Source organism: Falco punctatus, assembly GCF_963210335.1.
Source record: "Falco punctatus genome assembly, chromosome: 5".
NCBI classification, from domain to species: domain Eukaryota; kingdom Metazoa; phylum Chordata; class Aves; order Falconiformes; family Falconidae; genus Falco; species Falco punctatus.
Genome location: NC_137584.1, coordinates 48,315,216 through 48,328,912, shown reverse-complemented (window position 1 = coordinate 48,328,912; position 13,697 = coordinate 48,315,216). Strand labels below are relative to the sequence as shown.

Below are 13,697 nucleotides of genomic sequence, written 5' to 3'. Positions count from 1 at the left end.
GGACAGTTGCAGCTCACGATAATGATAAAACAACAACAAAATGGAATAAATTTAGTTCTTTAGTCAATAAAATGTCCTTTCCTAAGTCTTGTCTGAATACTTTGTGCTAGAAACTGGCTGAGATCACTGCAAATCAGCATAATAAAATGATGATGACCAGTTCCTTTGTAGAAAATGAAGCAATAAAGAGCTTCTGTGTTAGCTTTATGTTTTTATTGATAGATACCATACTGGAGACCACACACATTACTGTTATATAGGAGAAAAAATGCAGCCGTTTCAACGGACAAAAAATAAAGAGATTTGATTCATCGTCTCCTTTAAGAAAACTGGCATCTGGACCACATGCACTTCAAAGTCAAATGCTGTAGTGAGATGTGCTGCTTTGAAGTACAGCTGCTGATCCAGACAAATTTTGGAGCCTAAACCAGCATATGAATCTGCTGTACTCTGAAAAAAAATCTATTTCAGATGCCAGTTTTGACTCATTTTAGAAAATTGCTGTCTGGATCGGCTGAACTTCAAAGCAGAACATCGCAGTGCAGCATTTCTCTTTGAAGTGCAGCTAATCCAGATAGTGGGTTTTCTCCCCTCCTCCCTCTCCCCTCCCCCCCACCCTTTTTTTTTTTAAGTAGTTAAAATTGGCATCTGACCTTACCAGTATTTCTCCTCACCCTCTGCTCATTCTTCTTCCTTTCTCCCTTATTTCATCTCCTTTTGACCTCTCCAAAAAAATACAGCAATACTCACTATCTTGTTAGCTCCTGCATTACCGAAGCTACTATAAAGAGGGTGGTTGTGGGAATAGCCTATATCAAGTCACATAATGGACACTGGCCAATTGCTGCACATGGCTTGTCATAAAGTTTGTTAATAAATCATGCTTAATTTTATCATGCAAGAAAGCTCAAATAAAGCTCAAAATAAATCCCTTGTAAATGTTTGTATTCAGAGTATTCATAACCACATTTCCATGGTTCTGCTAACTCATAATAATGGCCATTAGCACTGGTTTAGAAAGCAGTTGAGCTTAATAGCATTTCAAATTTAAAATTTTTAAGCTATTTTGTCACAGAAAGGTCTCCTTCACAGCCACAACAGGAAAGCCTTAAGAAAATGGTTTTACTGGGGAAGGAACAAGATTACTACAGGCAGAGTCTGCACAGCTTCTGGCAAGGGGAGCAGTGCACTCACCAGGACAGGACAAAAGAGCAGCTAAGACCTGGTCAGCCAGGAGGACCTTCCTGCAGAGGAGCTGACCATGGTTCAAAGCAATTTCTTCCTTACCCCAACTGCTGCCAGTTCCATGACATAAGGGAAGCCAAGGGTAAGGGACTTCCCTCTGAAGAGTGCAGAGAAGTCAATAAATTATTATTCTCTCTTTCTAAAGGCAAATCAGAAAATGTGCTCTTCACTTTGGATATAATCATGGTGCTGGGTGCTCAAATAACCACCTACTAAAGAAGTCTTAGCCAGACTAACAGCATTCTCCATTGCACTGGCCTGTCAAAAGGTTTAAATCTTGCTGAGAGGTAGTGAATCCTGCTGCCTCGTTTTTGCAGATGGCTCGTGAGATCCTCACAGGAGTAAACCTCCAAGGGGAAGGAAGCAGGCTAGAACAGTCCTCAGGACAAACCCAGAGGAACAGAAACATCTGGGTTTATAAATAAAAACAAATCCTGGAAAAAAATAGGTAAGCTGTAGCACTGGACAGTGTTTGTGGATTGTATTTGGAAGACGTTTGTATTTCCTGAGCATCTTAAGTTCTGCCAAAGCAACGTCACTTTGCAGACAAAATGTGGGAGCAGGGTCTGGAGCACATGGAGAGCCACAGCACCTGCTCGGCGGCTCCAGCCACATGCACAAGTAAGGGACGTGGTTTTTCCTAACCCCTCTGTGCTCAGACCTCTGAAATCGGCATCCTCTCCTCACCTCACAGGTCATGGGTGAAGGCAGCTGATGTTTGTGAGGCTTGAGAAAGCAGCCCAGGAGGAAATTAATGGTTACTTCTCTCCTCCGAGCAGGGAGGGAAGGAAGTAGGATTTGTGTCCTTACACCAAACAACGTAAATAGAGAAAGAGAAAGTAACTGCTTGTTTTATGACTGCAGCCAAATGAATGAAAAAACATCATGCGTTTTAATGTTGTCATAATCTATATTCACAAGAAATCCAGACAAATGTTAGAGCACCCTTCATTCTGACAATTCCCAACTTCTGAGTGATTTTGCCACTCCCCAGATCTTTTAGCTATATTCCCGTCTTGTACACACATAAGGGAAGCTCCCATTTACTACTAAATTAAAAGACTAATCATGAAGAAATGTTGCAGTCTGTTCAAACTGCAAAGACAAAGCAAAAAACGCCACCAAAATACATGCTAGCACAAGAGGACAATTTAATGACAGCATCTCTCATTTGCTAAGAAATAACTCTGGAGAGAGAAAGGACTGGACAATGACCAGCATTTTATTTACACAGGTCATGAGACATGTCACTTGGGTGATCTGTTCTTGTCAGGCAGTTCTTAATTAGAAAATTCCTAGAGAGAGCTCCTGCTCCCACTAGGTGCGTATTAAAGTCTAAAGACAAAAGGAGTTAGTAGAAAAGCCTGAGGAATAGACAGAGAACTCAGGTTACACTGAAAGGCAAGAGTCAGCTGCTGCTAGCATAGGGAGAGAGACTCAGGATGGGATGCTGGATTTTGAATGAAAAACTCTCAGTGCTGTTATTAGTGAGTATTTTTAGCATTAAAAAAATCTAATTGGATATATATAAATATTTTAAGCTTGTTTAAAAGACATTTTATGGTTTGCTTACAGTAATACTCCCAAGCTTAATGTAAAACTTGCTATAAAATATTCAGCAGTCTTTTTATAACTACTCTTAAAAACAATTTAAAGTCTTACTGTTTTATTTTTAATTATTTTTAAGTCCATGTGCTTTAGTTTTCAGATAAAGGGAACAGGCATTTGCATTTGTAATTGAAATTATATTCTGAATTATTTTCAGAGGATTTGGTGAATTGAGTATGGGGGCAAAGAAAGGAATTTCCTCAGCTCCTAACTCCCTCCATTTCTAGATTTCTTTAATTTTAGCTTTTATTGCCTTCTTAGAGACCAGGCTAAGCCCTATGTTTAAGATCAAGTTTACCATCACACAGTAAATGTCATCTATATCCTCTACTGGGGATGTGGGGATAGGACTGTAATCCGGCATTTGCTAAAAGATAGCCTCATTCCAGCAGGCATTTGTGAGTTCTGTCATCTGTGATCAAGAACTGCATTGCACACTGATTTTTTAGTATCTCTCAGATACTTTTAAAACTATAACCATTTTATATGCATTTAAAAATACTGTAACTGTCACTAAACTGTAGCCTGTCTGCTTTGCAGCTGGTGTGGCTTGGACTGAATTTCTATTTGTTTATTGATACCTACCACTGGTATGAAGATGAAGATGCTTACATTTATACACGGATTATGTTGGGAGTAAGTATGAGTTTGATAGATAAAAAAATTCCACAAGAAGAATGTATGCATAGTCTGATTTTATTGACATCCTTCATAATATTTTTGATGCTTCAACAGTAATTTTCCCATATAAGAGTATTATTTATTGTAGTATTTTCCTTCTTTTGCTCTTTCTATACCAAGCCTATAATTTACTTTCTTTATATTGTTATATGTACAGTCAACCCTGGCTTGGGCAAGAGCTTCTGCAACGTGCCTTAATTTTAACTGCATGCTAATCCTGTTACCAGTCAGTAGAAACCTTATTTCATTCTTAAGAGGAGCAAGCATTGTAAGTACCATTTCTCAAATAGCCATATTATCCTCCCTTTTTCATTTCCATAGTTCAACAGTATTATCCATATCAAACATTTTCCAAGGAATTTTAATTTTTGACAGAGTAGTCTGTACACTATTGCCTTGTTATTACTATTTAAACTGTCAGCATTCATGACTGAAGAGAAACAAATGGCTTGTTTAACACGGTGCTCTAAATGCAACACTGATTTTGGCAGTCACTGCATAGCATGGTGTCATGAAGAGAAAAGTGAGGAGCTAAAAAAAGGGACACAATAATGCAACTTGGCCAAATGGAGAAAATACATATCCATCATGTGTATCCTGTGTAGCTGCAAAGTGAAAACCAGAGTGACAAAATGTACAGATAGATATATAAAAGTTCCATAAGTATAATAAGGAACATGTTTAAACCCTTCTGCCTGTGTGGCCACTACTCAGGTCTTCCTTTCTTGTCAACATGGTTTTTTTAATGGAGTGGTCATCTACTCAGAGGAATTTACATTAACCTCGGCATCATGCATAGGAAGTACTTAAGGCTTTAGCTCTACTAGCTATAGCTTCAACTTGCAGTGAATTATTATAGTCAGAGCAATTCCAATACCACATGTTTGGGTAAAAAAACACCGATCACTTCATGACTCCAAGAACAACAGGAATTTAGAATTGGCAACAATTTTTTTTTCTTTTTTTTTTACTGTTAGCTGGTTTTTATTTCAATTCTGCCTTGTTTTTTTGGTTTTTTTTTTTTTTTCAGAGTTAGAGTTACATTTTAAGCAGTATTTAGGCTGAGAATCAACAGTTTTATAAGTTTGAGTACAGGAGCTAAGCATTTAAGGAAAAACATCTTGTTGGACTTCTGAATCAGTTTGTGAATTAACATAAAATGCAAGCATGCCCACTTAGATGCTGAGTAAGAACTCAGAGAACTGGAACTCTTCTCACAGATAATATTTTGCTGTTCTGGACAATACTGTGCTCTTGAGGAGCATGGTACAGAGCAACTTGACTGGATCCAGCACAGTCATCACAGGGCTGGATCCAGTGACTCTCCAAGGAGGTGCTGTGTTTTAGCATTGCACCCCGCAGTGCTCCAGATTTTTGGAAGATTTATTAGCTGTGAAACAACATGGATAAATTTCAGGATCTTTGGCATGGCACTGTGCCAGATCAAGCAAGCAATCCAGACACCCGCAACACCATCCAGAGACTGAACTAGGTTCCAGCAGAGTGTGTTACTTTTGGCTCGCCACAGCCCACCCTGGCCCCAGGCTGGCTCTGTGCAGAGGCACCCAGCCGGGCATCAGCACACCACCATCCAGCACTTCCAATAATGGGAAGACGGCTCAGTAACACATAAGCTTCAGCCACCTGAGGTCTAGACAGCCTCACCCTCCTGGGGTGTGCATTTCGTGAAAGCAGCAAAAATGTTTTCATTGCAAGCTGGCTTTGCCAGCCATTCAGCTGTGCTCGTGGAGCTGAGCCTGAGCTTGCAAAGCAGTGGTGGCCCAGTCTGGTGCCTTTGTACCAGCAAAGGAGTTGATCACCAGCCCAGACAAACCACTCATAAAACACAGGTAAATGTAGCGGAGTTTTATCAAGCCTCTTTTTGAAACCCTGCATAGGCTGAATAGCTTAAGACACCCTGGAGTGTTACTGTGCCAAAAACAGTCACCTGAGCCCCAAAATTAAGGCTAATCCAAAACTTCCACTGAATTCCTTCAACATTCCATTTTTAAATGTACTGAACTCCTTTCTTCTCCTCTCCAAAATGTGAGTTGCAAATAGTAATAGGAATGATATAAAACAAGTCCTGCTTTTTCACCAAGTGCTGTGGAGGAGCACTGAGGAGACAGCTTGACAAAAACATCGCATTTCACAAGATGGTTGCCTATGGAATAGCTGTAAATGCAAGTAAGTTGGTTGTTTTTTCTTTCTTCCTTGCCTTTGAACTGTTTTGAATTTCACAGTGATTCTGCCTAATGCTGTAATCCCCATCAGCTCTGAGACATGCTATTTTAGTGCAATCATTTGGTGACTGCAGCTTTAAACAGGTGTAGGAGTCCTGTCTGATTAACCATTTGCAACCTTTTTTGCTTGGGAAAAGTTTGACTGTTAAGTCAATAAACTTTCAACCCGAAGAGCAACTACTAGTTGCCATTCAGTTAATGTGACCAACCTATGTGCTCTTAACATTTAGTGTAAATAACTCTCATTAAATACCTGAGAGTAGGTGTTTGGGGAGATGGCATAGTATTACAGTCTGATTTCCTAAGGAAATGGTGCTTATGAGTCACACTGCTCATCTGTCCACCATTACATCTTCAATACTTTTTCAGCCAGGTAGTAAATTTAATTTGAACTTGAGGCAAGCAGCTGTCTCAAAAACATTAGATTAAAAAATTATTTTTTTTCATATGTGATGGGTACAGGGAACTAATGGCCCCCCTTGAGGGAAAAACTGCATCTTGAGATCAAAAATCATGTGTTCTGCTGGTCCTAGTGACTTACTGAGCTATATGTGTTCATTGGCCTGGTGGGCAGAAGACATGGCGCCTTCCTGTTCCCCAAGCGGTTAAAAGACCTGGAGAATAATGAAGCTTGTAGGAATTCAGAGGACATGAGTGGAACTGGAGATAACATCGGGAAGAGAGCTGTGCAGAGAGGGAAGAGCAAAAGGGAATATGAGGAAGGACATAAGCACATAGAGATGGAGAGGTATCTGGGACAGACAGTTCTTATAGAAAATGTGAAGGAGACACAGGAGTTAATCAGAGTTATTTGCAAGCATAAGACATTGTAGCATAACAGTTCTACCCCCAGGCTGTCAGGGTGGACTATGGCCCCATTGGTTTTTTTTCAGTCTACTTGAGGGAAATGCTTTTGCATGTACAGGCTGTTAATGTCCCATGCCGTGAGAGAAGAACATGAAGTCAGGATTGCTATCAGTAATCAATAGCTAAAATTTGTCCATTGTATGTAGTGCTAAGGAATTCAGAGGGGAAGGCTGATGGATGAGAATGTGCATCTTACAGTGTGTTATGATGATTTACTTATCTGTCATGTCCATTCATTTATCAGAGTTCAGTTTCAGCATAAAGCAGATTCTTACGGAACGCAACATCGCTTCTTTAATTAATAAATCAACCCCGGAATGTAAATTAACCAACTTCTACTTGGTGTATAATTTGTCATGCTCCAAAAAGAAAGCAAAACTGCACAGTCAAACCTTTTATGTTTCTGGTTTTATATTCATATAAAAATGTTTGCTAGTGCATTAAGATGGACAATTTGGGAAGTGCAAGTCTATCAGAAAAGTGATGACTTTATGGCTTCAGTAATTCCAAGGAAAAAGACACAGGAGCTGATGTGAAATGACACAAATCACCTTTATTTAATTCTGTCACTCTGTAAAGAGAAAGTGTTGTTGGGTTGTTATTTGGGTTGGGTTTTTTTCCAAAATATAAAATGGGACAAATACTTGATAAGATATTCAAGAAAGAAAAGAAAATACAGGGAAGTCTAATGAACAAAGCACGACAAGTTATGAACTCATGCTTCCCTCACAGACAAGTGAGAAACAGCTATCATAGTTGGGAAAACACTACATCACTGTATAGTCAGACTTGGGTGAAGAATGGTGAGAAACTCAGTTGCCTGAAACTAAATTTCAAATTAATAAAAAAATTAAAAGCTACAGCACATAATGTGACAGAAAAGCAATGTTGCAGAGTAAAGAGGTAGCCACAAGTATGTTGAGTCCCTTTTTATAAAACCTAACACTGTTAAAATGATGGGTAAATAGATGCCAATGATCAAGAGCATAAATGTGGCAGCAAGAAGTTAAACCAATTTGAAGTTCAGATCAGTAAGCTTAGCCTCACAGTATAAAACCGTAGACTCCTTTATTATTAGAGTAACATGTATTCATCTTAGCTTGCCAGGTGGTGTTATTTCCAGCATATTTATTTAATAGCATGCTAAAAATAGTGCAACATTAGTATTGTCTGGCTTCTAACAGGCAGCCAGCTCAGCTAAGGTGCGTGTGGCCTTGGAAAAAGTACATCTGTACCTTTAATTTTTCATCGGCTCTAATACAAATTCAAGAGCAGGCTTTAATTGGTCAGGTCATAAAGGGATATAATTAGAGACTAGTGGGAGAGGGAAGTTGGAGGAAGGAGAGAGAGTAAACAATGCTATCTATAATCAAGGGCATCATTGAAAATTCAGTAAAGGGAATTCTGCTTAGTTTGGCTTCCTGCGTTCTGCATGCCTGTCTGTGATAAGAGCTGTCTGGGAGTTATTCACCCCCTAATAAATCTTCCTTATGGACCTGTAACTCTGCTAGAATAAAATCATAGTTTCATGCACTCTCAGTTTGATCAGTGCAAATCATTCCATGTTTTCTAATGCAAGAAAGACTTTTCAGTTGAGAGGCAGTTGTCTGAAACCTAAAGATACCAACAAGAGATAGTAAATAACCTTTTGTACAACTCCTCCCTCTTACTGTATAGCTTTTACCCTCTTAAGAAAGTACATTCATGTATTTTCTGAAGTGGGGAGTGCTGGGGGGTGGGTGTGTGTATACATATTTTTTTATATATATACAATGCATATTTTAAAGAACAAATCGTTTCTTGTGTTGTTTTGATGTTTGCAGGAAGGTTATATTTCTCCAACAGTCTTTGAATTATGATATGAACAAAGCTTGAGCAATTAAAGTAGGGGAAGGACAGTGAGGTTCTTTGTAGTTAGGCTGTTTAAAATGGTGGTTCCTGCTCCTTAAATTTCCAGCACTGTGATTTTCTTTAAAAACATGCAAAATGCAGACAGAAATATAGTGATGCCAGGTGTATTTGGCTTCTGACAAGCACTGAAAAATCTATTGCTAAAAATGCTAGAAAAACTTTCCATTTTCAGCCACGTTTTGGTAGTGGTAGCTATGTGAAGGGCATTGGTGATCTGAGTCACATTTTTGTGTAAGTGATGAAGTTCTCAGGGAAGCAGATGCTTATCTTCAAAAGAGGTTTAGCTGCTATCTCAGTGTTGTACTTCCAGAAATTACAGGAAATCAAATTTCCATTAAACTGCATTTTTTTTCAGTCAGATTGTTTAAATCCAGACTTAGTGCAAGTACTAGGAAGGAAACTACATTAAATTAAAGATTATAAGCTTCCAGCTAGGATAAAAAATGGTCCAAGTCATGTTGTTCTTTGATGTTTATAACCATTCTAAAAAAAAATAATGAATCCAATGCAAGTATGTGTGTGGTCACTATTGTGATTTTTATATAACCTACACTTTTTAGGTCCACAAAGACAGCATGAAGCTGAATTAAGGGTTCTGTATAAGTAGAAATGGCACAAGGCAGCGTGTGGCAGAACTGAGGCTTGGTCGAGGGCAGAATTCCCCATGCCTGGCTTAGCTTCTTGCAAAGCCGTTCTCTTCACTGTGGGCAGAAAGGCCAGTATTTGACCCTTTGATTTTATCATGATAGGTTGGTTAATCAAAACATTTAACTGCTAGCAGCAAGCTCCAATTTGATTATTATCCTGCACAGGCATGCAGAAAAAAGAGAGAATGAAACCTTGTCCTCAGATAAACACATGCAATTTCTGTTTAGTTCAATGAGAGTTGTGCATGCTTCACTGAAGGCACAATTGGCTGGATAAGACTAGCTAAATTGACCAGACTTTCAAGATAATTTAATTACATCTCTTTGTATTTAAGAATATGTACAGTAAACACCATGCTCTAATAGCAACCCTTTTCCTCCCTCCCTCCTTGCAATAAAACCTTTTATTTGATCTCAGAAGTGGACTAGATAGAACATCTCAGGATCAAATAAAAATTAATATATGTTAAGTGCTTCAGAGGTTCCAGATGTTGTTAAAAAAAACCACTCAAATTCTTCAGTCTTCGTGTACAGTTATAAAAAAGAACCTTGTTTAAAAGATTGCATGATTTATTCCATACTTTATATTTGGTCATGCAGAATGAGGAAAATGAACTGAACTGAAAATTCTGAGATGCAGTACCTTAAACTTTGCCCTCATGGTTAAGTTAGATAGGTGGTACAGGGGGAAAAAACCCACAACTGTTGTAATCTCAGATTTCAGAAACCTGCATATTAATTTTGGAATTGCTTAGTAAATTCTAGATGCTGCAGACGCAAAGGCCTTCAGAAAATGCACTTCAGGGATCTAAGATATTTTAGCTAATGGCAGCGTATCCAGTGCCAGACTTTTTAGGCTGCTACAACTATGGTACATTAAAAGAACCACACTGAAAATGGAATTAGATCTTTGCATTACTCTTACCATCAAGCTATAATTCATTTTTAGATTGCATCATTTTTTCCTAGCAGCACACAAAAAAACATCAGAAGTATTAATCTGATAACACTCTAGGCAATACTTAAGATCATGGGAGACTCAGGTAAACCAACATACTCAGTACATCATTAATTTGTATCATTATGCTCTGTACATTAACAGCTACTGCAGAATAGCTTGCAAAAAAACCTCTCTCCTGTTCATTCTGGAAGTCTACAGTTGTATTATCCTCTACCTGTTAGATGAAAGCTGGAGGGAATGCCGCCTAGAAGGGAAGAGGTGGTAAATCCCAAAGAAGATACGATGACAGGAACACTTACAGTAAAGCAGAATAATATGCAGATGGAAAAAACAGTGTCCTTTACTAGCCTGCAGAAAAATCTTACCAGGTTAAGTTCCAGAAAGCAGATCTCTTCTTCCAGGGAAAAGTTGCAACATGATTGCTCTTTATTAAACCTTAGGCTCAAGACCTTCTTGCGAAGCTGTGTCTATTGAACTCATTTTTTTTCTGTTCAAGGCTGGAAATACTCTGTTAGGAAACATGGACTTTTGTCTGTCTGGAAGACACTACCACCTCATTTCACTCTCAGCACTCGCCATGTATCAGATACCACTAGGTTTCCTGTTGCTCCTGAAATGACTAGAATTTGTAAAATCATGTACAAACCTGCACTTTGAAGAAAGTACAAGATTCCATAGTCTTCTAAACAACAGAAATGTCATCATTTCACATAAAGATTTCACAATCTGCAGTATCAGTTCTTAAAAAACCTGTGTTTTGAAGGCAAAAGAGAGAAAGTGTGTTATGCTATGAACACAGATTCAAACCTCCACCTCTAGTCAATGTTGTTCTTTTAAGTGAGCAAGGAGAGTCCAAAACTTGCCATTTATATGCTGCAGGGAACCCTTGGTAAAACACCACTGTGGATCACAACTCTGTGAAACTCACGTGGTCCCAAGGCTATGGTGACTGTCACATCATATCAGAGTTATCAAGAGCATCCTGCAGGTATAGAGGACAGGAGGCCCAAGTACCGTTACTGGTTGCACCAGTAATCACTAGCATATGCCAAGATATAACCCCTCAGTAGAAGTCCACTCAGAGATTCATTGTCAGAGCTTTCCATCCTGTCAAAATTTTCTCTCTTCTTTCCCTTAGTCCAGTGCTGGGCTACATGCCGCTTGTAACTCCACAACCTACCGCAGACAGTGGTCCATTACCCCACACCCATCCTCTGAGTTCTTTCAGATGTCAGAGAAATCAGGTCCTCATCAGGCAATGATTTGGTTCCCTTCCAGCTGGATCTGATAACATCCTTAACAGGCCAAAACATCTGTTCTGAAAGGAACCCCTTGTAGGAACAGTTTCCCCCTTCCCACTCAGCACTTAAAAGTGCTGTTACACTTAAATACATAAACAGTGTTTATGTACTGCTTATACATCTGTTGTACACTGGGGAACAGATTGCCACAGCCCCCACACAGCTGCCACCTAAACCCTGCAGCTCAGAGCCTCTCTGGCTTTTGGATTTTGGCCGTATGAATCCACACATCTCACTCACTGTTTGTGGTCTAGTGTAACCTTCCTTCCAGCATCCTAGTGCTGCCAAGGTGCTGGGAGCACCCTCTCAAGCGCAGGCTCCGGAGAGAGTCTCCTGCCTGATGCTGGCCAGGTTGTATCATATGCAGCACCTAATCCATAACAACATATGCAGGACGTGCTGGGTCATGGGGTCCAATACCCTCTAACGCTCACAGTCACATCATATATGCTATTTCATAAAATGACCAACCTTCAGCTGAAAGCTGCTTGGATTGCTTGATCCCATTATCCCATTTATTGAAAGGTTATTTTAGCGTCTCATTCCTTTGATGGCTTGAATCTGTCTTCTAATTTCCAGACTCATTTTATCTCTGTGCAGTTCATATCCATTTGGATTTAGCCTCCATTCTGCTGAAGCTATTCCAGCTTGTATAAATAATTTATTATTCACTGGGCCAAAGATTCAGAAGAAACGGGAGCTTGATTTTGCAGTTTGGGTGCTCAGGATATTCACTTGGGATGCCTGTGTCAATAAATATTTTATTATTTTTATTAAGGGTTTCAACAGGAGATAGTTCATACGCACTAGAATAACCAGTCAGCCCAGTGACTAGGAGACGTGATTCAGATTAAAGCTTTACTTTAATTTTAATGTAACAAGGTTTTTAAAATAGTTTTTTCATCCCCCAGTGAGTATCTAAGCATAAGACAATAAGGTGAAGCAGGTGTTAGGGAGTGGCGGGGGGTGTCCCTAAGCTAACACTATGTTTTGCATGAATTGCAACCTGACAGTCAACCAGCCACAGCACATCTACTGCTCTAGAAGAATCACCTCAGAACAGAATGAAAATAACCTCTCTCCAGCATGGACACCTGGGCTAACCTACTGCTGGGGGGAAGAGTGCAATCTTCTGCCTGTTTGCACTGCCTGCTGTAAGCACTCCCATGGCCAGCATCCTACCTTAATTCACATTGCCATGCCAACAGCTCTCCCCAGGCACTGCAGAGGAGCTGGACACTGGCAGCAGTGTGAGAGAGCTCACCAAGTAGGCACATATTTCTAAGACAGCAATACCAAAGTCCTTATGCATTTAATCCTGTGGTTTCATCTATGATGACACAGTGACAAGCACAGTAAGACATTACTTTTGTGCAAATAGTTACAATTAAAAAAAAGGAATAAAAGAAAGAGAAAGAAGAAAGAAGGAATAAGAAAGAAGAAGAGACAAGAGGGAAGAGAAAAAAGGAAAACAAAAAAAGCAAAAGAAAAAATAAAATAAAAATAATTTTCTTTTGAGAGAGTATTTTTCAGAGAAGCAGATTATATTCAGTTTACTACAAATACTGCCTTTTAGAAAGGTTTTTTAAATGGTCAGACACAGGAACAGATAAACACTGAAGGAGACATGGTAATGGGAAGCTGATTATAAAAACTAGAAATACCATATCCTAATAGCTCTACTGTAAACGTATAATTGTTTTCCATTGACATTTTTCATCCTTTGGTGTTTAATATTTTGCATTAATTACAATGTTCCTGTAATGGATTTGAGAATCTCTCGTACTGAAAACAGAAACTCTGCACCTAGCATGATTACAACTTCATCTATGTTAGCGAATAATAAAGTCCTTCCTTTTTCCCACTTTTGAAATTATCACCTTTCCACTCAGGAAAAGAATTACAGGAGGGTTCTTACTTCACTCTAAGGCATTTTTCTGAACTGACCATTTCATATGCTTCTTGGGAGCAGGCCAGAAGAAGAAAGACTGTATGATGCTCAGGGCAAAGCAGATCTAACACCACGATTCAGACTCTTCCCTTAAAATCATAGTTCCTGTGGCTTCCGCAGGCTCCACCTACATAAAGTAATGCTATAGCTACTTGTTAATAGGGGACAGATTTCGGATGCATGTCTTAAATGTCCTTGGTGCAAGTTGCAAACTGATCTATGCCTAAAATGGACATGTTAGTGTCCTGCGTAGCAATATTAGGCCATGGCACATCCTGGTAT

At 39.2% G+C, this 13,697-nt stretch overlaps 1 protein-coding gene across 1 annotated transcript in view; it reads left to right on the top strand.

Annotated features, from left to right (window-relative positions):
• The first annotated feature begins 277 nt into the window (after positions 1–277).
• NOX3 (NADPH oxidase 3) overlaps positions 278–13,697 on the top strand; it is a 61,734-nt gene continuing 48,314 nt past the window's right edge. The window contains exons 1-4 of the mRNA XM_080389809.1: positions 278–2,732; positions 3,394–3,489; positions 3,692–3,802; positions 5,637–5,721. Coding sequence (XP_080245935.1) covers positions 2,688–2,732; positions 3,394–3,489; positions 3,692–3,802; positions 5,637–5,721 — 337 coding nt within the window. The 5' untranslated portion in view covers positions 278–2,687. The remainder of the gene's footprint in view (positions 2,733–3,393; positions 3,490–3,691; positions 3,803–5,636; positions 5,722–13,697) is intronic.